Source organism: Monomorium pharaonis, chromosome 3, assembly GCF_013373865.1.
Source record: "Monomorium pharaonis isolate MP-MQ-018 chromosome 3, ASM1337386v2, whole genome shotgun sequence".
Classification (NCBI taxonomy): Eukaryota; Metazoa; Arthropoda; class Insecta; order Hymenoptera; family Formicidae; genus Monomorium; species Monomorium pharaonis.
This window is the reverse complement of record NC_050469.1, coordinates 30384033-30407758: the sequence shown is the minus strand read 5'-3', so window position 1 is coordinate 30407758 and position 23726 is coordinate 30384033. Positions and strand designations below refer to the sequence as shown.

General features: G+C 37.0%; 2 protein-coding genes across 9 annotated transcripts in view; one reads left to right on the top strand and one right to left on the bottom strand.

Annotated features, from left to right (window-relative positions):
- Positions 1 to 12466, top strand: part of LOC105832673 (homeobox protein cut) — a 147934-nt gene extending 135468 nt beyond the window's left edge. For 3 of the 8 annotated variants that reach the window (XM_036284732.1, XM_036284731.1, XM_036284730.1), the window contains exons 6-9: positions 4952 to 5300; positions 5736 to 6411; positions 6522 to 6795; positions 7113 to 12466. In XM_036284732.1, coding sequence (XP_036140625.1) covers positions 4952 to 5300; positions 5736 to 6411; positions 6522 to 6795; positions 7113 to 8806 — 2993 coding nt within the window. In that variant the 3' untranslated portion in view covers positions 8807 to 12466. The remainder of the gene's footprint in view (positions 1 to 4951; positions 5301 to 5735; positions 6412 to 6521; positions 6796 to 7112) is intronic. The other 5 variants (XM_036284735.1, XM_036284733.1, XM_036284734.1 and 2 more) reach the window with 5 other exon arrangements.
- Positions 12467 to 16402: 3936 nt separating this feature from the next.
- Positions 16403 to 22277, bottom strand: LOC105832674 (ubiquitin-conjugating enzyme E2 G1). The gene is made up of 4 exons (XM_012673827.3): positions 22126 to 22277; positions 19195 to 19574; positions 17556 to 17678; positions 16403 to 17436 (listed from the first exon to the last, which is right to left on the bottom strand). Exons 1-3 carry the CDS (start codon positions 22169 to 22171, stop codon positions 17598 to 17600), a joined length of 507 nt encoding a protein of 168 aa, XP_012529281.1. The 5' UTR covers positions 22172 to 22277; the 3' UTR covers positions 16403 to 17436; positions 17556 to 17597.
- Positions 22278 to 23726: the final 1449 nt, after the last annotated feature.

The following is a 23726-nucleotide window of genomic DNA, read 5'->3' as shown; positions in this document are numbered from 1 at the left end:
TTAGTTTTATGGGGGAAAAAAAATGCTACAGTCGTCGTGCGTCAGATTTCTATGTTAAGATGTTTTTCAAATATTGTACAAATTTTTCCCGAGCATTCTCAGTTTTTTCAGGATTCTATTTAAAATTATGGAGAATTTTTTAATGCAGTTTTGAAATAAATTTATTATTCCTTTCGTCGGAATAAAAAAATTTAATAAACCTTTGACCTGAACTTTAGAACTATAAATACTTTAATTGGTTCTATGAGATTGTTTCTATTTTCCTACACCTCTAATATCTCTTATACAGTCACAAAGAAAAACTTGAGTTTTGAATAATAAATATGAGAAAGTATTAAAAAAATAATATGATAATTAAATAGCGATCAAACACACAACGCCAATTTAGAACTATCAAATTGTAACTAATTTAGAAAAAAGACTCGCGATTTACACAGGAATGTACGTAGATATGTACACTTATTTGCTAATTAATTTTGCATTATTAAAAAAAAAAAACAATTTTGTTAGAAAAAGTAAAATTTAAGTTTAAAGAAACATTCCAAAAATTTTTCTGAACAGCAACAAAATCCTATGGGAAATGACAATTTTCAACGTTGGAAAATAGATTCTCTGACGATTCTAGATATTTCGGATTTTTTTTCTAGTAAGCATTCAACATGCGCTATACATGCACGCGCGTTTCTCGCAGATCCCGCGCGCGATCGGAAGCGTCGTAACCCGCGACTCGCATTCGCACCCGCAACAATCGGGTGAGTTTCTTAAGTCACCGTTACCGGCGAACTCCCACGAAATCGTTCCAGATTTTGTAATCAGGTGCCCATTGTCGACGTTTCTCCCCGTATTTCGCGTCGCGTGTGCGCGCCCGTGTGTGCGCGGATCGCGTCGCGTGCACGTGCATGCGTCGTGACGATTTTACGGCGGCGCGGATATAATTGCCGTATACGCGCCGTATATGCCGCGGTACGGTACGGTACGGTTTCCTTTCCGGCGAAGCGTATTCCTCCGCGCGCGCGCGTCGCCGTCGCGCCCATTGTGTACCGTGAGCGGACGCAATTGTTCCCTCTTTCGTCGATTCCCCGTAACCGGTCGGTCTTTGATGCCGCGACGCGATCGGGACGCACGTCGACCGTGACGTTTCACCATCCGCGCGAGGTGAGACCGAAGGCGGGCGCGCAATCGCTGAGAAAAGTATGGATTTGGTGCGCAAAGCTCGTGCAAACAATGCGGGGACGTGCCGCGAGCGAGCGACGAACGTTGCGCAACCGGCCGGGCCATTTTCCGAGCGGCGGACTTTGTCGGGGGGATTTTTCAAACCGTGAGAAATTAACGCATGTGTGAGCGATCGAAGTAGCGATGAGATGAAAATCTTTTTATCACATCCAACCGTCGAGAATATACAATGCATACGCTCACGCCACATTTTTCTTTTTTTTTCGAAGTCGACATCTCCATTTTAACGCCTTTCCCCTGTCATAATGTAACATCCTTCGGAGCTTGACGAAACGCTCCTAAATCTAATTTCGTCGAAATCTACTGGCATCTGCAATTTACGCGCGCTGCAATACACCCGCGCAAATAATCAACGCGGGGAGCGCTACTTGAAAAAGTAGCACACACAAGTTGATTCGCGATTAAGCAAACCTGTGGAAAAATACCTCTTAATTGAGAGAAACATTGTGAAATTGCAGCGATACTGTTCATTGTATCCGGGCTGATGAGAAGTGCCTGCGGATATGTGCGACAAGTGAAGAATTGCGCACATCACCGCTGTAGGTTGCACGCGCGCCCGTAAAGTATCGCCGCGCGATCGCGTTCGTCCGATAATATTTGTTGCCCGACTGCTTATTCTAGATTTCCTATGAGAAAGTTGCGAGAGGATGTTGGTTCTCGGGCGTAATAATCAACTGGCGCGCACGATTCCGTACACCATGCTCGTAAGATTTCCCACGTAATGCCATCGAAGTATCCGCGGAAAGGAAGATGTTAGTGATGCAAGTAACTCATCTCTCTCACCGTCAGTTTCCAACAAGATTGAGCTACGCTGTCACGTGGCGGCGTTTGATTTGATACGGTAATGATAGAGAACTCCGAAATGCTGTCAAATTAATTAATTCAGGATTGGGAACGTTACTTCTCATAAAAGTAATTCATTACCGTTACTTAAAAAGTAAAATGGATTCGTATGTAAAGCGTAAAAAAGAGTTTAGACGTTAAAATTACATTATTTAATAATCATATGTAATAATTTTTCTAATTATTTATAATTATATTAATACCTTTGTTTTCCAACGTACGGATATTTTTTTGGAATTCAGATTGTAATTCGCAAACCTTCATATTTTATCAAAAGTTTGCAGTGTTTTCAAACATTAATATTGTTATTAAGAATGCATTCTAGTATTGATTGTCAATAAAAGAAACCTGTAATTTATGTTGTGCATATGTACTATAGACTTTTAGTACAATGACTATCAAAATGCAGCCTGAAATACATATAAAATCTTTTTTACACACACACGCACACAATATTTAAAATATATTAGAAAATACTATTATATGTATATATATATATATATATATATATATATATATATATATCAGATTAAAGATTAAATTACATTAAATGCAGTTATAAGTTATATATATCTTTTAAGTTATAAAACTTATAATTACATATATTTCATGTAACTCAATTTTTTGTCTGGCACGATTATTATACATATTTGTGCACTGAAATCGTATAAATCTGTTAAATAGATATAAAGATATAATAGAAAACTAAAGTAACAACAAAAGTAACGGTAACAGCATTACGAGTAACGCGTTACTTGCCAATCCTGTTAATTATCTTTAATAATAGCGATCGACAAACGTTGAACGGCAGCAATTATGATTTTTTTATTAGCTAAATTAATTATAAAATAAAATAAATAAATAAAATTGTTTATTTCAATACGTTTTGGGATTACTCAAACACACGTAACATGATTTCTCGAGTAAAGGTTTATTGCCATTGTTAGCGCAATTTAAAGAATATGTTCCGTTCGATAATAATAGCGCTGATTTCAGGATCGCAGATGGCGTATCCACAGAAAAGATGTATGTAATAGTGGCCTCGTTTCTTTTATCTCGGTATATCCGCAAACATCAATCCATATATGTAACGTAATCATTACGTATGCTTCTCCGAATTCAGCGATAAAATTACTAGTGATATAACAATATTTATGATACGATAAAAATTTATAACATTTGTTCACGAGCAATTCTTTTGACACATTTCCACTTTGTTCGCCAAGAATATTACTTTTATATCGGTTATCGCGGTACAGCTTCTCATTTTATAAATATTTCATTAATAGTAACAGCTGATCCTAATAGATTTGAGATCTATTGTATATAGTTTTACACTGAGAGAAAAAAAATGCTGGTTTTAAATAAATATTTCTTTAAATAGTATTAATAATATATTTTATATAAAATCAATAATATTTATTTAAAACGAATAATTAGAAAATATTATTTGTTTGAAATAAATATTACTGATTTCCTATAAAATATCTTATTAGTACTATTCAAAGAAATATTTATTTAAATCCAGCAATTTTTTTCTCTCAGTGTACGAAGAAACTTTTGTTGGTTCTATATAACCAGGCGCAGGAAGAGAGCAGAATCATAATCACGCGAGCACGAGTTTGTTGGCAGGAATTCAAACGTTGCGACAATGCGCGATCGCGCGGATATGCATATACGTCATCGTTCTCTCTTTTCCTGATTTCACTCGAATGCCTCGAACCACCCACCTGGTTGTCAATTGCACGAACATTTCGCTATCGTTATCTTAACTCGGCGAACCTGTCGATTTCCTCTCTGACTCATGTACTATTATCTATCAGCGTTAGAGTGTATAATATGATGGAATGCGACTTGCATGGATTATCGCGAGGGAAGTTAAATTTCCCGTGAAAGAACATATGCCATACGATATACTCCAATACAGAGGAGCAATGAAAAAGAGATATTATTCTTCTTAATGCGCTACTCGTCGCGGACATCGTTGCGATTGCTTATGGCATTAGAGGTAATCATATCTGCACAACACAAATGATACAAGATAATGATATAAAACGCGTAGCTCTCGAATCGCGTCTGGCAAGAATCGCTCATTGCCTTCGTAATCGTGGAAATATAGTGGAAATTCCATGCGCACACGTTTAAGTAAGGAACATTATATCTTGATGGACAAATCGCCCGAAGATTATTTCTTCTTTGCTGTCAAAATACATATGGGATTCTTATGCCGCGTGTCAAGCCACTTTCTCTCGCCGATTCGCGTGCGCTTCTGCGAGAGCAATCAAAGACATGATCGGCTGTTCGTTCGTCTGAATCTTGCAGCTGATTGGTCAATTAGACGGGAAACACGTAGAAGGACTATACTCCTGCCGACGTGCAGGGGAAAGACCGCAAGGGAGAGGGTCCAGAAGAGGATATTTTAATTATCGTCGTTGAGTGTACTTCGCCTTCGGGTTCAGCACGCAGTTATCGATTTCGCGCTGTTATTAATTGCTTAGGAACATAAAATCATCCTCTAAATATGACCTGTTATTATATAACAAGGCTATATTTTCGAATAAACATTCTTCGTTAGAAAATTAATATGGCGTATAAGATCAATGAGAGATTTTTACAACAATATATATTCATACATATAAATCATATTATATGGCATTAAATAAATAACATCATTTATTGAGACATAGAATGACGATCTCAACAGAGGAAAACAGCAAGTAGCTTTGCTAACGGTCAAAAGTCAGTTGGACAAAGCGCGTCGCGATTATTTTTGTTTTTCATTAAAATTTATTTTTATATGTGTGTATCTCTGATTATATTTCTAAGACCAACCAAACTGAGTAAGAATACACCACAAATTGTGCCTCACCCGTAGAGTATGTTTCAGGCAAGGAGCAAGGAATGCCAGCATTCGCGCGTGGCCCACAGGATGGTGGTCCGCAGGAAATGAGTGACGAAAGATTGGCACATATTCTCTCGGAATCGAGCCATATGCAAATGAGAAGTGAGCACGAGATATCGAACGACGCTGACAGCAAGAGTCCGAGTAGACTTGGTTGCCCGAGTCCGTTCAACAAAGACAGACTGGACAGTCAAAACAGGAGACTGAAGAAGTACGAAAACGATGACATTCCCCAGGAGAAGGTAGTGAGGATTTATCAAGAAGAATTGGCGAAGCTGATGGGCACAAGAGTGGATAATCTTCGCCCGCGAGAATTTCCTAGGTAAGATCACGTGGATTTAACAACGTGAGTTTCCTTGCCGATATTTATATCGCAGCTTCAACTAAATAATACACAATTTCTGCCGATGCACGATGACGACCAAACGGATGACGCATACACGACCGAATTAATGACCTATACTTGCTCGGATACTATACTGGCACGAAATGTCAAGAGCAAATCGTCGTTTCGTGATAAGAAAACCTTATTTGAATGGTGTAACTTTCTATGTTACCTAACTCGAATAAAAGTGCTCAATACATCCGAATATGACGTACATATTTCGATTGTACATCGTATTACAATATAAAAAAAATTTTTATGTGACATGTATAGTTTGAAATTAACAATATCGATGGTATCGTGCAATCTTTATGTACGATTTACCGCGATTGATCATTATTGAGGACAGCACACGACCTCGATTGACCGTAGTGCGATTTTTCCGCATTTTTTCAGTGGCGCCCAGGGCGGTCTTCAAGGCATCGAGCGTACCCAGGAAGATATTCGATTGGCACTCGACGCTTATCACCGTGAACTACAAAAATTGAATGCCGCACCAGGTCAGAATCCGTCAATGGCGGGTTTACCAGGATTGCCTGGATTGCCAGGTTTGCTGGCGCTTCAACAACAAGCTCTTCAGCAACATCACTTAGCCGCTAATGGCGGCAGCGGTGGTGTTCAGGACTTGAGTTTAGGCAAAGTGGATCCGCGCAATAAAATGATAAATGGTGTGTCGGAAGAAGAGAAAGAGAAAATGGAAGAGGCGATGAGACACGCTGGAAGTGCATTCTCTCTGGTGAGGCCGAAGCAGGAATCGACGGGCCCTCAATCAACACCCGGCGGTTCCAGCGCGAGTTCGCCGCTTGGAAATTCCATACTTCCCCCCGCGATGACACCGAACGAGGAGTTCTCCAGTGCGGCAGCAGCCAGTCCTCTTCAGAGAATGGCCTCTATCACGAATAGTCTGATAAGTCAACCGTCCACCCCAACTCACCACTCGGCCAACCAAAGACCGCTGAAAGCTGTGCTTCCTCCGATCACACAGCAACAGTTCGATCTGTACAATAATCTTAACACCGAAGATATTGTGAAGAGGGTAAAGCGCACTTTAAGTAATCATATCGAGTGTTAATTATATAATTTATATTGATAATTATTTGTTTTATTAATAATTGTTCATATCGTATCTAAGCTTGAATATCTGTTTCTAATGTACAGGTGAAGGAACAGCTGTCTCAGTATTCGATTTCGCAACGATTATTCGGCGAATCAGTATTGGGTCTATCTCAGGGATCAGTGTCAGACCTCCTCGCGCGTCCGAAACCATGGCACATGCTGACCCAAAAGGGCCGTGAGCCCTTCATCCGAATGAAGATGTTCCTCGAAGATGACAACGCGGTGCACAAGCTCGTCGCTAGCCAGTACAAGATCGCACCGGAGAAGCTAATGAGGACCGGCGGCTACGGCGGCCTGCCTCGTAAGTTTAACTCAGGTCAATATAGATGTTTTGTTACTTTATTATCAACATAGTTCGGGAGCTCTGGTATGTCTGTTGAGCACGACATCATATGACACATTATGTATCTTATTACGATAAAAAACCGACCTTAAATCAGCATGACACTATTGCAACATAGAAATGCAACTTTTTTACTTTATAGAATGAGTTAAGAATTGTATTGATATGACCCTTAATAGAAATAAATAAAAAAAGAATTGTTTAACGTAGGAGATGAGCTTTCGGACTATATGTATCAAATTTCGTTTATACGCTGCTTAATTTTTTAATCGAATTTTTTATTGTTACAGCCTGCGGAACACCTATGAAGCCAATGCCACCAACGAAACTCGTCCAAGAACAGCTTCAGAACGCAGCGAAGGCGCAGGCCGCCGCTCAAGCAGCCGCGCAAGCAGCGGCGCAGCAGCATCAGCAGGATAATCAGATGCAGCTCGGGCCGCCACAGCAAAGTCCTCAGCTTCCACAGCATCCGCAGCCGCCGCCACCAATGATGTTAACCCCGCCCGGGCCTCATCATCCCCATACTCAGCTTAGCATTCAAGAACTCCAAAAGAAACAACAGCAGCAGCAGCAACAACAACAAATGTCGCTACATTCGCCACATCATCAGATGGCACCGTCGCCTCTTCGAAGTCTTCACCCGCACATTTCACCAAGCGTATACGAAATGGCCGCCCTTACTCAAGATCTCGATACACAGACAATCACAACGAAGATCAAGGAAGCTTTACTGGCTAACAACATCGGCCAGAAGATCTTCGGTGAAGCGGTTCTTGGTCTGTCGCAGGGCTCCGTCAGTGAGCTATTGAGTAAACCGAAACCGTGGCATATGCTCAGTATAAAAGGTCGAGAACCTTTTATTAGAATGCAACTTTGGCTATCAGACGCACATAACGTCGATCGACTGCAAGCGTTAAAGAATGAACGACGAGAGGCGAACAAGAGACGACGTAGCAGTGGTCCCGGCCACGACAACAGCTCCGACACTTCAAGCAACGACACAGCCGAATTCTATCACGCGGCATCACCTGGCCCGGGACCTACCACTGGGAAGAAGCAGCGCGTTCTCTTCTCGGAAGAGCAAAAGGAAGCCCTCAGACTTGCCTTCGCCTTGGATCCGTATCCCAATGTAGCCACCATTGAATTTCTCGCCGGTGAACTTGCTCTATCTTCGAGGACGATAACGAATTGGTTTCATAATCATCGGATGAGACTGAAGCAACAGACGCCGCATGGTCAACCGGAACCGCAGTCGCCGCGAGAACCCGGCCAACCGTTCGACCCTGTTCAATTCAGATTACTGTTAAACCAAAGACTGCTGGAGATTCAGAAAGAGAGATTGGGTCTAGGAAATGTACCTTTATCTTACTCTCCGTACTTTAATCCCAACCTGGCGGCTCTGGTAGGTAATGCACTAAAAGAACAATGTTCTGGTCTTGACCTCTCGATGAATGCCCTAAAGAGAGAACCTAATCAAGAGTTCGAGGATGAGGACGTCGAGGATGCAATGAGTAATTTAGGTAGCGAAGACTCAGAAGGTTCGGCTAGTAGTATAAAAAGAGAACCTACAGAAACGCCGACGGCACCGACGACAGTTAGGTCCAACAGAAGAAAACCTGCGGCTCCACAATGGGTGAATCCAGAATGGCAAGAACCAGCGAGAACGGGCGACGAAGTCATCATCAACGGCGTTTGCGTGATGCAAACGGATGATTACGGAGTAAAGAGAGAAGCTGAGGAGACTATAAGAGTCGAACCGACACCGGTGCAGGATCGATACGAAGAGGATGCTCAAAGTGATGTCTCTTCCGTATCGGGCAACAATGGAGCCGATCGTGATAGCCCACTTCCCAGTCCAAAGTCTGGTCAGAACAGTCCAGCAACGTCGCTCAGACCGCCGTCGGCGCAACAAATACAGCAGTCCACGGAAGGAAGTCCGAAGGATGTGGTGAAACACGAACCGGAGGAAACGTGGGATTACTAGGACAATTCAAGGCACAAAATTCCATGGGATTATGCGCGAGCTCGAGATTTCTTCTGCGGACAAAGTCGAAACTCGAGCGAAGTATCCGACGTGTCTCCAGAATCGTATTGTTGACATATGCCAAAATGACGCTTTGTTTGAAAAAGACGTTCCGCGAGATCTAGTTAAGTTTTAAATGAGAAAACCAGCTATAGGACTCGATTGTGTGAGTCCTGCCTACCACGAGGGCATTATCATAGTGAGGCGAACGCGAAAAATCTAGGAAGATGTCGAAGAGAAAGAGAGGACATCTTGGTTCGACGGACGAGCACCAAGAGAACAAAACGATCAAAACTGAATGGAGCTCAATCAAAAGAACTCACATTGTGACATTTTCTATGCGGCAAGTGTTACGAGATCAGTGTCGGTGCGCGCGGGTCAACGGCGAGATCGTATCATTTAGAGGACTGTGAAGTACAACGGGGCCGGCTGTGGAAGGACGACGGGCTCTCGTTGCAATTCGCTCGAAATTCGAGAGAACCCCGGCCGTTTTCGCTTTCGGATGATACTATCCCCTTTCCGATGATGAATGATCGATGGGGTATCATTCTAGAGGAGGGGAGACTAGAAGCGGACTAGATAATGCATGGAAAACGGGGGTGGTCCGGGTTCGCCACAGTGCAATCTCCCAGTAACTAATTGTTAGATCAAATTATTATTAATTTTTAACGAAAATTACGCGCGACAGAACGGCCGATTAATAATTATTGCATAATTGTGATTCATGTTATTGTTTATACTCGCCTCCCTATATCCCCTATAGTGATTAAGCTGTTAATGTTGTATACTCTCTCTATCTCCAGTTACGTACCTTTTTATCTCTTTCGGTTAAGATTCAATGTTCCCTTTTCCCTTTCTCTTTTTCCTACTCTTCTTGCTTATCCGCCTATTTATAAAACTGCGAGAAGAATCACTTAAGACCGTTACCAATGTTATTATTATCACTGCTATTATATATAATTACAAATTATTAATATTATTATTATATAATTATCATTATTAAATATTCTCAGTTGTCAAAGAGAGCACTGTCATTGATTACTATTTTTACGTTGATATGTTGAACGGCGTTGCAGAATGTAAAATACCAAAAAAGAAGTAAATTTATTCGTTCCACGAGATGATTATTTAAATTTCCTTTTTCTATTTGTTGGGAGATATTAGCTACGCTAAATTAATTGGTGATGAATATCTTTGATGATTATTATTTAAAATTCCTTTGATTATTATTATTATATTATATTTATATTATTGTATTATTAGGCTTATGTTATCATTACTATTATTATTATTATCATTATTATTATTATTCTCATTATTATATCGATAATCATTATTATTTTATTATTATCAGAATCATTGTCGTGACAACAATGTGGCTTGTAAAGCCAATGTGATAGAGCTTATTGCGATGATAAGGAAAAAGAGCGTGCGAGTAAAAGACGAACATAGGCACGCCGAATTCACTGAACGTGGCGAGAGATTGCGCGAATACGACGTGCGATTTCTAGCATATGTAAATATCTGTACAAAGGAAAAGAATGGACGAAATTTCGGAATACGAAACAGAAGAACTACCGTACATGCATACACACACAGATACACGTGTACACATCCAGACACATCCAGACGCACGTATATATACATAATACAATCTTGTATATTTACTTACTTACCACACTTAACTATCTAATAGCGTACGAATATATCCACGCAGAGACTAACAGCGGTACACATTGAGTGACTGCACGCTGAATTTTCACTTGTCGCAGTCGGCATTGCACATCGTAAGAATAAAGTCGCGTAATCACAGCGACGAACGATGAGGTAAGAAAAGAAAGAGAATCGAGCCACATGTTTCAGTGACCGCTCGTTGCGATCCGTGAAAATGCAGCGTTCGGGCTATAGTAAGTGGCGCAAAAGGAGAACGCGTATAATTATGAGAATTTGCCGGAAAATTAATCGAATGCCTAGAGGGAGGGAAAAAAATGCAGAAGACACTTCGAGGCGATTCAGCGAGACATTAAGAGCGAAAGGACAGAGCGAATGAATAAACGTGTGTGTATGTGTGCGTGAACCTTGTAAGAGAGAGAAAGAGAGACAGTCCTCGAATTATTACGAATCAAACTATAGTATTTACCAGAATATAAATTTTAATCTTCAATTAAATTCTAGTCCGCAGTTAAAAGTAAAAAAAAAAGGAAAAAACAAACGTGAATAATATTGTACGTGGCAGAGACGCAAGGAATTTTGTGCGAGACGATCGCTTTAGAAGGGCATTGCTAAATGAGAGACCAGTGATCGATTGGTTCTGTTTTTCCCCATTCCCCATTCCCCCGATTCTTTTCAAAGTTTTTCAATTGAATTGTCACGATCGAGCCGGATTATCAAATGTACATATTGCTATTATACTCGTGCGATTTACATCTCGTAACTTAATGATGCTGATTCCGCCTGCCGACGAGTGATCCCGAGTCTTACCGAGTAGCCTGACGAACGACGAGAATACGAACGGATCGTGGCAGACGAAAGAATCGCGACGAGGACATGCGTAATCGTATTTCGTCGATCGTCTATGTCGACGAGTGACATCGATCAATTAAAGGCTACGGTAAAAACTCCGGATACGCGAGGTTACGATGAAGCAGGGAGGAGAGGAACAAACAAGCGATCTCACACTCTTCGAATACCAAACTAAATTATTTCGCTCGAACATTAGTCTAATATTCATCCTTACGATTTATCGACCTGGGTTAACTGACGCAGCATCCGCCAATCGCGCGAAGATCCGTAGATAATCGTCGATTCTCACGACGGAGTTCGAACGAGCTCGTTTCTTAGGACTACTTTATTATCAGGTACAACAATAATGCGACTCTCGCGTTGATGAGACGACCGGATTTCAGTCGCAAACGCGGCCAAAGCGTCCGACAGCTCGACGGATAGGCGCCTTACGATTTATTATATTATATGTATACATTATGATTGTTTCCCTGTTCTTCGTTCGCGGCGGACAAGTGTAACGCATAGATTCTTTGTAGATACAGGATAGCCGATAGATAGCCGATAGCTTTAATTATTTAAACAGTACAGCTTTTGTGTCGAGAGCAAAGATCGACGACCGTCTATGGTACACGGCGGACATGTAATATAACGTAACGAATATACACAAGTGCGTAATTGCGTGCGGATGCGTTAGCGTTATCGACAATGGCGGGAAGGAGGGAAATCATATCGTAAAACCTAATAATATTTTACAACAAGAGGTAACTGTAGATAGACATTCAAAAGCTGTTGAGGCCCCCCCCAGGACGCGCGAGGCGTGTATCGAAAAGCACGTGCGCGGGCATACGATCAAAAAGAAGAAGAAGAAGAAGAAGAAAAAGAAGAGTAAACGAACCACGAAGGACACTGTCATCCAGTAGTGAAAATAATGTATTAAAAAAAAACAACGTTTACCTAAAGTAATAGTCTATTGATTTGTATTTCATTTCGAACTGTATTATAGCTTTAAAGAGTATCCTGTACATTGCATAAACACACGAGCACTATTGTTTTAAATTGTACGTTTACGATTATTATACGAAGATAAAAAAGAAATAAATAAGGTATACAAAATATTGAAGATATGCGAGAAATTTATTGACGATCTTAACTTTAAGGGTCTTTAATATCTCCTTTACGCACAGTGAGATTTCACGACGAAGTTAAATTATCCATATGTTTTTTCCGTGAGAATTTTAAAATTTAAGCTACTTTCAAAATTTATTCTTGAATATCAACAACAATAATAATCATTGCCGCTTTGGAGACATTGAAAGAATAGTCTTATTTTCTTTTTTTGTAACATTAAAAGATTCTCTTTCTGCATTTTAAACTTTGACTATTATCTCCTTAATTAATTTGACACATGCATGTTTAATTATCATTTGTAAAATAAAATTAAAAAATTTTAGAGATTTTTTTTCAAAAAGATAGAGAATATTTCATAATACGCAAAATATTTCATTTTACGCAAAATAAAAACTGAAGAAGCAGCACGAAAACCTACATAACTCTTTCCTTTCATTATATATTTATTACATACTATATATTTTTTCCTGTATATAGTTAATAATATATATTGAAAAAATATGCAACAAGCGTATAATATATTGTAAAAATATACATAATGACATGATAAGACTTCGATGTCTCAAATTGTCTTAAGTATTACTACACTCATTACTTCTTGTCATTCTGGTTCCCTACATGAATCTTACATTCCTAACGTCTAAAATTCATAGTAGTTAAACATGCAATAATATAATTCAATCACGAAATAAATGGAAAATTATCTTAATTGTATGTGTACATATAAAATTATATTATTCATATCAATGTCTCCTTCCAAGAATTTCTAAATTAAAGCCTGTATATTAAATATTACGCTGCTAATTATTATAATCACCTACCTTTTCCCTTTCTTTCCGAATTACTTATACGTATAACTTTAATAAATTTTAAACTTTTAAGACAAATAAAATTAATTAAAATAACTAAAAATTTTTTAGTTAATTAAACTGGATATTCTTTTTATAGGTCTTGCATATCATATGAAAATTAAGAATAAAAAACAAAATTGATTTAATCTTTTTATATTAATTAAATAATAATAATTCATTATATTCATTATTGCGCAAACAAAGATGATAATTAAACACAATTTTATATTTTTTTAGTGCAAAACTATGCAGAAACAAAAAATAAATCTTAAAATATATAATATTACTTCGAAATTGTTTTAAAATGTAAAACTTGTATTTTTTTATTATATATTTGTTATACTGTATTTGTTGCAGCGGCATCTTGCTAGTGAGAAAAGAAGCGATTGATCATGCAGTACAAGCGGTTACCTTCGATTGTAAATATAAATTTTATATATTTTTGGAAAAAATTTAATCTTCTTATTCAATATTTATGATATGTAAATATTTATTACATATTCAAAAATAATTTTAAAAATATGCTTTATTTAATATCTCATTAAATGTGCATCTAAAATTTTAGTATTGTAAAGACTTTAATAAAATGTTAAATAACTTATAATTTCAAAATATATATTTTATAAAAACTTTAATTAATAAAAAAGTTCAATTTTATTATTTATTACTTTTTAGAGAAATATTTATTGTAAATAAGCATATAATTGTTAAAACATGGTATTAATGATTATATAATAATTGTTAAATAAGTATATATACAATAAATAGTAGCAAATAAAAAAATGGCAGATGATTAATAATATTGTTGTTGATAAATGTGTATAAAAAAGTAATAAATGAGTTCACTCACCAGTAGTCGCATTCTCCCTAAGCGCGCCTTCAGCTGTATCTAGAAATTAATGTGTCATAATTAATATAAATTTTATTGTATTATATTTTATATATGTTTAATCTCACATATCATTCAATTATTTCCATTTTTTATTAAAACGCAGCTATGCAGGCAATAAATTGTATAAATTATTATTTAAATACTTTGTTATTGAAGTTAATTACGTAAATATCTTTCGATTATTAGTTGCTTCCGTTTAGAGTTTTTAAAATAAATAAATAGCAATAATGTATACAAATTATCACATATCACACTTACACACACACACACACACACACACACACATACACGCGCACGCACATACTTAAATAACAAATAGATAATTTTATTCAGCAGTTTCATCCATCCTGAAGATATCATACGTCAAATTAAAAGAAATGATGAATATCAAAAACAATTATTTAATTAAGCACTGAGCAAATTTTGTAAAGTTAATATTTTACATTTTATTTTTAAAGGACATGAAAATCGCGCATTTACATCGCGAACGTGTCGTATTATGATATACAAAGATTACTATTATTACGTAAAAAAAATACATTAAAGATGTAAGAAAAAAATTTTCAATTAATCTTATAAATTATAATCTCAACATTAAAAAATTATAGTTATTTTTTTATCAGAATATCTCCATCAATCGATAATCGCCATCGATTATTGTTTATGTAGATAACGAGTAAAACATAATTTACGTTACATATGTATGTACATGTAATAAATATTCTTCATTGCGTGTAAACTGTATGAAAGTTACATTTTTATGTGTCATCTATGTAAACAATAATCCCTGAATTATAGAAAATTTAGATTTTATTAGAAGTAGAAAATTATATTCCATTATTTTATTTTTAATTTTATACACTTTTATTTTATCAATATATTAAAGAGATGCTAACAATCTTACAATTTGATTATTTTTTCTATGAACGTAATCTTAAAATTTACGCCACAACTCTGCTAGAATTAACGTACTAACGCAAGATGTATATCACCTACTTTTCCCATGGTCGCACCAAGTTTACTTGACGGAATTTTATTTACCGACGCGACACACTTTATCCAGTGATACTATAATCACGCGGAATTTACTTGAGAAACTCTCGTTCACATCTACCGACGCGATTAACGCGATGAATCAGCACTACGATCGTGTGAAGTTTATTTGACGGATCTGTGGCACATTTATCGTTCACCATTTACTGATGCGATATACTATACTTAACAATGGATTCTTTGTTAAATATCAATAAAACAGTACATGAAATCCATGTTGAATCCATGTAATATTCAAATAGAAACGTAAATTCTACGTAAAAACGTGAATTTCACGTACTGTTTTATTGGTATATAGAATATATACATAACATAATTAATTGTCAATAAGTATTAAATTTTGGACATACTAATGAAAGATATGTCAAAAGCGTACCGATTTATCTCGATAAAACATAAGGGTCCTTTTCGGCGTGGCATTGTCATCGAAATCTCTGCTCACTGGAACTACTCCGATTTCGTGTCATGCTGTAGCATCATTCACAGTCAGCGAAACGCTAATGATCGTACAAATCTGCGGAAACCAACACGTTCCGGTAATCGCCCGTCACTCAAGTCGGCACTACCGATACAAAGACTGCAGCTTAAACGTTCTTAATGGATAAAATTCGTGATTTATTGCGGAGTGAATCAAGGAGCGAACACGTCCGTGTCGACAAACCGAATACTGCGCGAAAACTGTCATGGCGCCAAGTCAAGCGCGCGATATTGAATGTTTGAATTGGCGCGACATTTGAAATCACAGTTAAACGACAATTAAAAATCATAAAAATTAAAACTTTTTTTACACAATTTCTATGGTTCTCAACAAATTATGATTATCAATAAATAATCTTTTATTCGTTTCAGTAAGAAAATTCATTAGAGTGTCTTAAAACATATAAAAAAGCTAAATTATTATTACTCTTATTATAAATTGAATTTATCGTTGCCTAAAAACTGTAGGAAATTCATTATTTCATAAAATATTACTGTATGTAATAAAAGTTATTGTAAATAAATAAGAGAATGGCACAAATAAAAATGGTATGAAAATCTACCGCTTGCTTGTGTTATTACATGTTTTTATAGGAAAATATGATATAAATAATTAATAAAATGGATGAGAGAGAGAGAAAAGAGCAGGTGTAATGTAGTACAGACGTTGTTTCATTGTCTGAAGATTTAATTGACAATATGAAATAATGTATAACCAGATCAAAGAATCATACGAATTTCAACGTAAGTTGAACGAATTTCCTAAGAGGAAAGAATTATTTCTCAATTTCACTTCGCGTAATAATGATAAAGAACCGCAAGTTTACTTCGTAAGGAAAGCGCCGTTACTCTGCATACGAGTTTTAAGAGTGAATACCATACCATATACATATATGTTATATTACGATCACTAACTGTAATTATTGATACATTAACAATATTATCATTATTATCACTTGAATTAGAATTAATTATTTTGGCAACTTACGGTTCGATGGAAATTTAATATTTTACATTACCCCATATGTATACGGCTTCAATTATTCTCACCGCAATATCATATCAAGTCGTATGCAGTCATCCACTCTCAATAATTGAGACATTTTACAAGATTGTTGCACTTGTCTCGCCTTTTTTTGACTTTATAAAAAAATTTATTTATACATATATATATTTATGAAAGTAAGAAAATACGAAACGACACACTAAGGAATCATTATTGAGAGATAAACGTAAACATATTGTTTTAAATTACAAGGTTTTGTCCAAAGGGGCTCAGAATCGTCTTGAGCATAGGAAGGGCAGGGGGGGGGGGAGGAAGTTAAATTTTTTATAAGAACTATTAATATTAAGGTAATAATCATACAGAGATGATATTTTTGCTTTATGTATACGTGTAAATTAATTTTCTTTAGCTGTTTATTATGTAAAAGGTGAATTGCGTGTGTATCTCTTTTATGTTTCCCGTCTCGATGGTTTTGGATCATACGTTGGTGGCGGTGATTTAATAAACATGATAGAGCAGCGTGAGTTTTTCTCTCGCGTTCACACACGCTCTGTCTTGCTCTCTCTCTCTCTCTTTCTCTGAATAAGGATGGGTCAGGCTTATTCCGCTTGTAGTGGCACTGTTATCCGTTAGCTTTATGCTGAGCATCGGTATCTTTCTTACAGTGCTTACGGCTTCCCTATATTAATATTACACATAAATAATTAATATTACACATAATAAATTTCGCTAATATTACTCACACATGTTTATAAATAACATAAAATAAATGTATCAATAAGTATTTTTTAAACTTACCAGAATTAAATAAGTCTTTCCATTTGAATATTTGTTCATCCCCTACAAACACTCCTCTTGACTTTTTCTCACGCACCTCGCCACCTTTCGCTTAAATTCCGTATAACTTTCCCTCCACTCTTTCTACAGTAAAAGAAATAATTATAGATTAATTAGATAAATATAATATTGAAAAACTTATGAAAATCACAGGTAAAAAACAGTAAAGAACTAAGCAATACAGTTTAACGATGCATAATATTATATTATTTAATAATTAATACATACATACAGAGAATTCAATTCGTATATATTTTAATCTTGATTAATACCCAATTCATAGGGCATTATTTGAAAAACAATCATAAAAATCTTTAAGATCTTAAGAATGTTTTGGCTACATGTAATCTCAATTAAAAGTAACTAAAATTTAAAAATTGCAGGCTTTTTAAATATAATTCTTTTCTTTTTAATCAGTAAAAAGTTTTAGTAATATCCAAATTTTAAGGTTTAAATCAGCTGCAAACATCAAATAATTTGGTTTATAATAGCTTATGTAGCATAAATGTCAATATTTTGTTGCAATTTTATATAAATAACTTTTACAGGAACAAGCACGAATCCAAATAAACTTTTCTACAAATATTATTAGAGTATTAGCATAAAAAAAATTAATTTAATTCATAATACTATTTTCTCATCAAATTTATAGATAAATATAACAAAACACGATTTTGCAAAACAATCAAGAGGAACTAGAAAATTAAATAACTTTTAAACTCTTCGATAAAAAAACTGCTTAAATTTTACGCTAATACTTTATTTGTAGCAGAACAATTTATAAAACTTTGTTTTTGATATTATTTTAAAATGTAACATCTTTAAATCTTCCATGACTATGTTTATACATCATGTCATCATCGTTACTCAATTTAGGCCTGTTTCTACCAACAGCAGATTAACTTTAATTTCGTCTAACTTATTCTTTATTTTTATTTCAATTTTTAAAACTAGAATAAGATAGCAAGTAAGTTAAATCAAGATTAAAGTTAATCTACTTTAGGCCTTAATAATATCTGTAGTTAACTAATTGTAGTGAAATAAATACTTATGTAAAATGTTTTATAAACGCTAATTAAATTGTTTTATATTACCAAATCGGATTTATGTTTATGTATTGATGTTATGTATTAATGTTGAATTAATGTTTATGTATTTCACGCCAATAGCTATAACTATAAATGTAATTAAACTTGATTAATAAACAACGTGTAAATTATTAAAATGCTTAAAGTTATTATTGACAATGATAATTACAAATATCTTAAACATTCTACTCATATTTGACTAGAATAGGTGGAAGATTTAAAATTTTTACGATTAATACGATTAAAATTTTTACGATAATCAAATTTTTACGATTAATTCACAAAAAATGCACTAGAGTTCCCAAATCAAGGTTGAAACATATACGAATTAAATTCTCTGCATTAATTATTGTTAAACACATACAATAATTTACACTAACTGTGTCAACTCAGATAGGTTTTTTCTATCTTTTATTTAAATTAGATAATTTAAATAAAATAGTTACTTATAAAGTTACATATAAAGAAGAAAACAATACGTGACATTTTTTAATATATATGCAGATACTTACGGCGGCATCCACGTTAGCAGGGCTTTCATCATTAGGATCTGCAAGCATGCTAATAACACTTATCAAGATAGTTTCGACTGTGTGAACTGGTAACCACCGCTCGGACGCTTTTTCGTATCCCCATTTGTCATCACCGGGTTCATGCAATATCGATATACACACATCTCCATTTTTGTCAATATTTGGATGCCATATTTCGGTTATAAATTTCATTCGTGGTGGCCTAAGTGGATATTCTTTTGGAAACTGTAAATGTGCTTTGAAGAAACCACCTTCGTATAATGTATCCGGAGGTCCAATAATGAGTACTTCCCACCGATATATGTCATTGTCATCTATGAGGCCTGCAGAAAACCCTTCTACTGGGTTTTTATTTAATTCTGTAAGAAAGAAAAATTGAATATTATAATTAGATATATTATTTCATGAAGTTCATATTGAAATCATATATCTAAAATAGTTAATAAAAAATACACAAAAAAATATAAAAATAAACTATTATAAAATAAAATATATTTAAAGATAAAAAGATAGATCTGCTCTTTCTAACTAAAATTCTCACACTGTTTTCTCATCTTTTTTTTCTCTATAAAGTTTCTTTAAAAAAAAAAGAGAAAAAATGAATAATACAAGAAATTCAACTAAAAAGAACAGAACAAAAAAACCTGATGTTAACCTAATCTGAATAAGTACTAATTTTTATCCCATTACTCCAAGATACCAATCGTTTTAAATAAATAAAAGAAAACAAGTTTGAGTATATAAAAATTTACTTTTTAAAATTCTAACAGAAGCTTTAACATATATGCTTTTCTATTTAAATTATAGTTTATATGTAAAACAAAGCTCCTATCAGACTATGTATTAGAGATTAAAATTTAATCAATCAGAATGAAACAAAATTATTTAATTCGTCAAATCGTCAATTTGCAATCTCAAATGTGTAATCTGGCATAAAATAAATAATATCTATAACAAAAAACTTATGCAAATGAAAAACATACTAATAAAACAAATGTAACAGTATTACAAGATTACAATTAGCTCTACAGATAAATTACACATAATATAGCATTATAGTGGCCTACTTGACGCTTACAAATGTTTCAAAACATTTACACTAATTGGAACAAAGAATTTTAATAACTGACCAATCAAAAACATGTTTTATAGTCAAGTGGACCACAGTCAGTTGAGTTTAAGTATCACAGGCTGATCTCTCAGGAAGGATCATTCCCTAGACTCATCATTATTTAACATCTAATCAGAAATATAAGAAAATGTAGAAAAGGAAAATGCTTGCAATGCTTGAAAGCATCATTTATCCTTGTTTAATATTTAATAATCAACAAATTCAATAATCAATATGATTCCAAGAGCATTGCGAGCATCAAGTAAAATACACCTTGCGTCTCAAACGTAAAAAGATCGTAGTGAAACTTCCGCATAACCGTGACGGCAAGTGCGGCGACAGTCTACGCAAGGGATAGCGTGTCTAGGTTATGTTCCCCGCCCGGTACTGTAATACCACCTCCAAAAACGAGGAGGGTGGGAAGAGGAAGGAGCAGCATCCGAGCGTGTAACGACAGGTCACGACGTGCACGTGCACGAGCACATGCTTCCGCCGCCGGTGACGACACGTCAGCCAGTGTCCAGGACAACGCGCGGCGTATAGGTTAAGTTCGCCCACGCGAGATTGCGCCGCGCGGTGAGTCAGCGCGACGTGTTCCGGCCTTCCGGCGCGAAGGAGACGAAGCACGAGGTTACTGACGCGACGGTGTCCTCTGTCTCTCTTTTTCTCATTCTCTCCTCTCGTTCGTTCTCTCTTTCTCTCTCTCTCCCTCTCCTTCTCTCTCTCTCTCTCGCGCGCGCGTACGCACGCACGCCGCACAAAGAGAGGCCAAGCTCGGAGGAGCATGGAGCATTTTTCGTGGCGTCGATCTCGTCTGGAACAGGGGAGCATGGCTCGAAGGCGGCTGACCTTCGATGGTCGTTGCACGGCGCGCTTTTGCTCGCTCCTTCCCTCCCTCTTTCTCTTTCGTCCTCTCCCTTTCTCTCTCTCTCTCCCCCGACTCTCTCTCTCTCGCTTGCTCCGTCCCTATCTCTCTGCGCTGTTTCCCCGGTTTTTTTCTTTATTTTACTTTATTTTTCTTTCGCTTCTCTTTCTCTCTCTCTCTCTCTCTCTTTTTTTCACTGATCTCGGTGTTTTTTTTTTCCCGTCGCTCACGAGAGACGTGCGTGGAGGTGACGGCAGTGACGCGCATACGCTATAAATAACGATGCCTGCAATTATTTTCGGGCAAGAGCGGCCTTCTCGTTCACGATCTCGATGGATCTCGACGTCGTCCTCGTCGTCGTCCTCGGCGCGGCAGGACCCGCCGCCGACGACGACGAGCCGGCGACGAGGGGCCGGGATGAGAAAAGGGGGGAGGGGGTGAGGCGCGAGGTAGACGGGAAGGCTTGAATCTCGAGATCGTGCCGCGAACGACAACGACAACGACGACGACGACAAGGGGCGACGTTGTTAGCTGTCGCTGCCACTACCGCCGCCGCCGCCGCCGCTTAGGTTAACGTAAGTCGCGGGAGAGAGAGAGAGAAAGCGTATTGATTTTCACGCCCCGTATCTGTGCGCGACGTACGCGCGGTTAAAGGCGAGCCGGCCGCGAGGAAGACGGCCGGGACGCGCGGAGGCGACGAGCGCGGCCGCGAGGATTTCCCCCGGAACATGGTGTAACGTCCGAACCCGCGGGCCATAGCACGGACGACAGCGGCGGCGACTCGTCCCTCTCGCAGAGAGAGAGACAGAGATAGAGATAGAGAGAGAGAGAGAGCGCGAGCGCGAGTCACACACAACTCCCGGATTCCACGCTCGGCCGCGCTCCCACGTCGGACACACTCAACACTAAGCGGCACCGCGCTCTCACATTGTACCTGCTAATTGTTTCCGTAATAACAGCGCGGACTGTGGCTCTGACATTAATAAAAGTTCAGTTAAATAAGACTAAGACTGAAAACAATCACTTTTGCTTGACTGGAAAGATGGCTAGGTACGTCGCGGAAGCGGTGACCACGCATGCGCCACTGGCTAAACATATGTTCTTCCGTCCGTAGTTCTGCGCCGGCCCGATGCGCGGCGCCGCCGGTGCTGCTTCGCGCGGCCGCTGATCGAAACTCGGGTACCAAAAAACCATCAACGGCTCTCGCTCGATCCTTCTCTCTCGGTCGAGTGAATAATAAAGCAGATCGCCGGTGTTAGCGGGAACGGGTCATGAAGCGAACGAAAAGTTCGAGCTACGCCGATAAATGGTATAAGACTATTTTGAAAGTAATTAAACGTCCGATGCTTAATAACAAGCACGTTCGACTCAAGTTCGCTCGGTACGTTCAGTAGAATACCGCGAGTGCCAATTGTGAGGCGCTACCTAGTCGTGCGAACATACTTCAATACGAAATTCTCTCATAGAAACGAATTTGTCTCTCGGCGCGTAATTTTTATTCAAACGGTTTCCTCACCGCTTTCGTCGGCCTACGTTTTCACGGAGTTAACGTGACGTCATTTTCGTGTCATGTTGATTTTCGCCGCCAATCAGACGAGCCGTCCTTTTCACGTATTTTTCCAAGTGTAACGGTCGCGCCAAGTGAAATTCTCACGCGCGGTTTACGTTTTACTCGTGTCGTGTGTGATATATTATCCGTAATATCGGGAGTGTCGAATAAAGTATCGGACGATCGTTATTAATGTGCGGTTCGAGAATGGCAGGATGATGTCAGCAGAAAGCGGCATCCATGGAGCAACTCGGTATTAAATATATTATACAATTTTCTCAAGTGATACATTTCTTTAGCTACTTTTGTGTTTGAGTTTAGGAATAATATTTATCACATTTTCAGAATCAAAACCGGAAAAGGAATGTAGCAGTAGCAGCAGCAGCATCAGCAGCAGGAGCAGCGACAGCAATCGGTGAGTGAATTTTTATCAACTCAATTATTTGAATTTATATCATGTATATGTGGTATTGCACATTTGTAGAATACGATTATGCACATTTGCATAAAACAGATTTAAAATATGAGTGCATATAATTGTAAAATGTACCGGTATAGCATGAAACAGAACCAAATAAACGTGGACATAGCATAGAATAGACCCAAAAAGTCATGCACATTACCGACGGGATTCATAGATATTTGACTACATAGTTCAATGAGCACATTTTATGCACATAGAGGCGCTGATAAATGAAAACACCTAAAACAATGCGATGACCGCTCTCTAACAAAAAAATATATAATAGATTATGTTAATTAGAATGAAGAATTGTATTATAATAACAGAAATATGAGAATTACGTACGTTAGCATTTTTTTAATTGAATATTATTATAATTTTTAATTACATATTTTATTTATGATTTAATTGCTACAGAATAAAAATATTTTTGAAATTTTATATATATATATATATATAATATAAGCAGTATAATGCAGAAAATAAGGAATACTATACAAGATGCTTTATATAATAAAGTAAC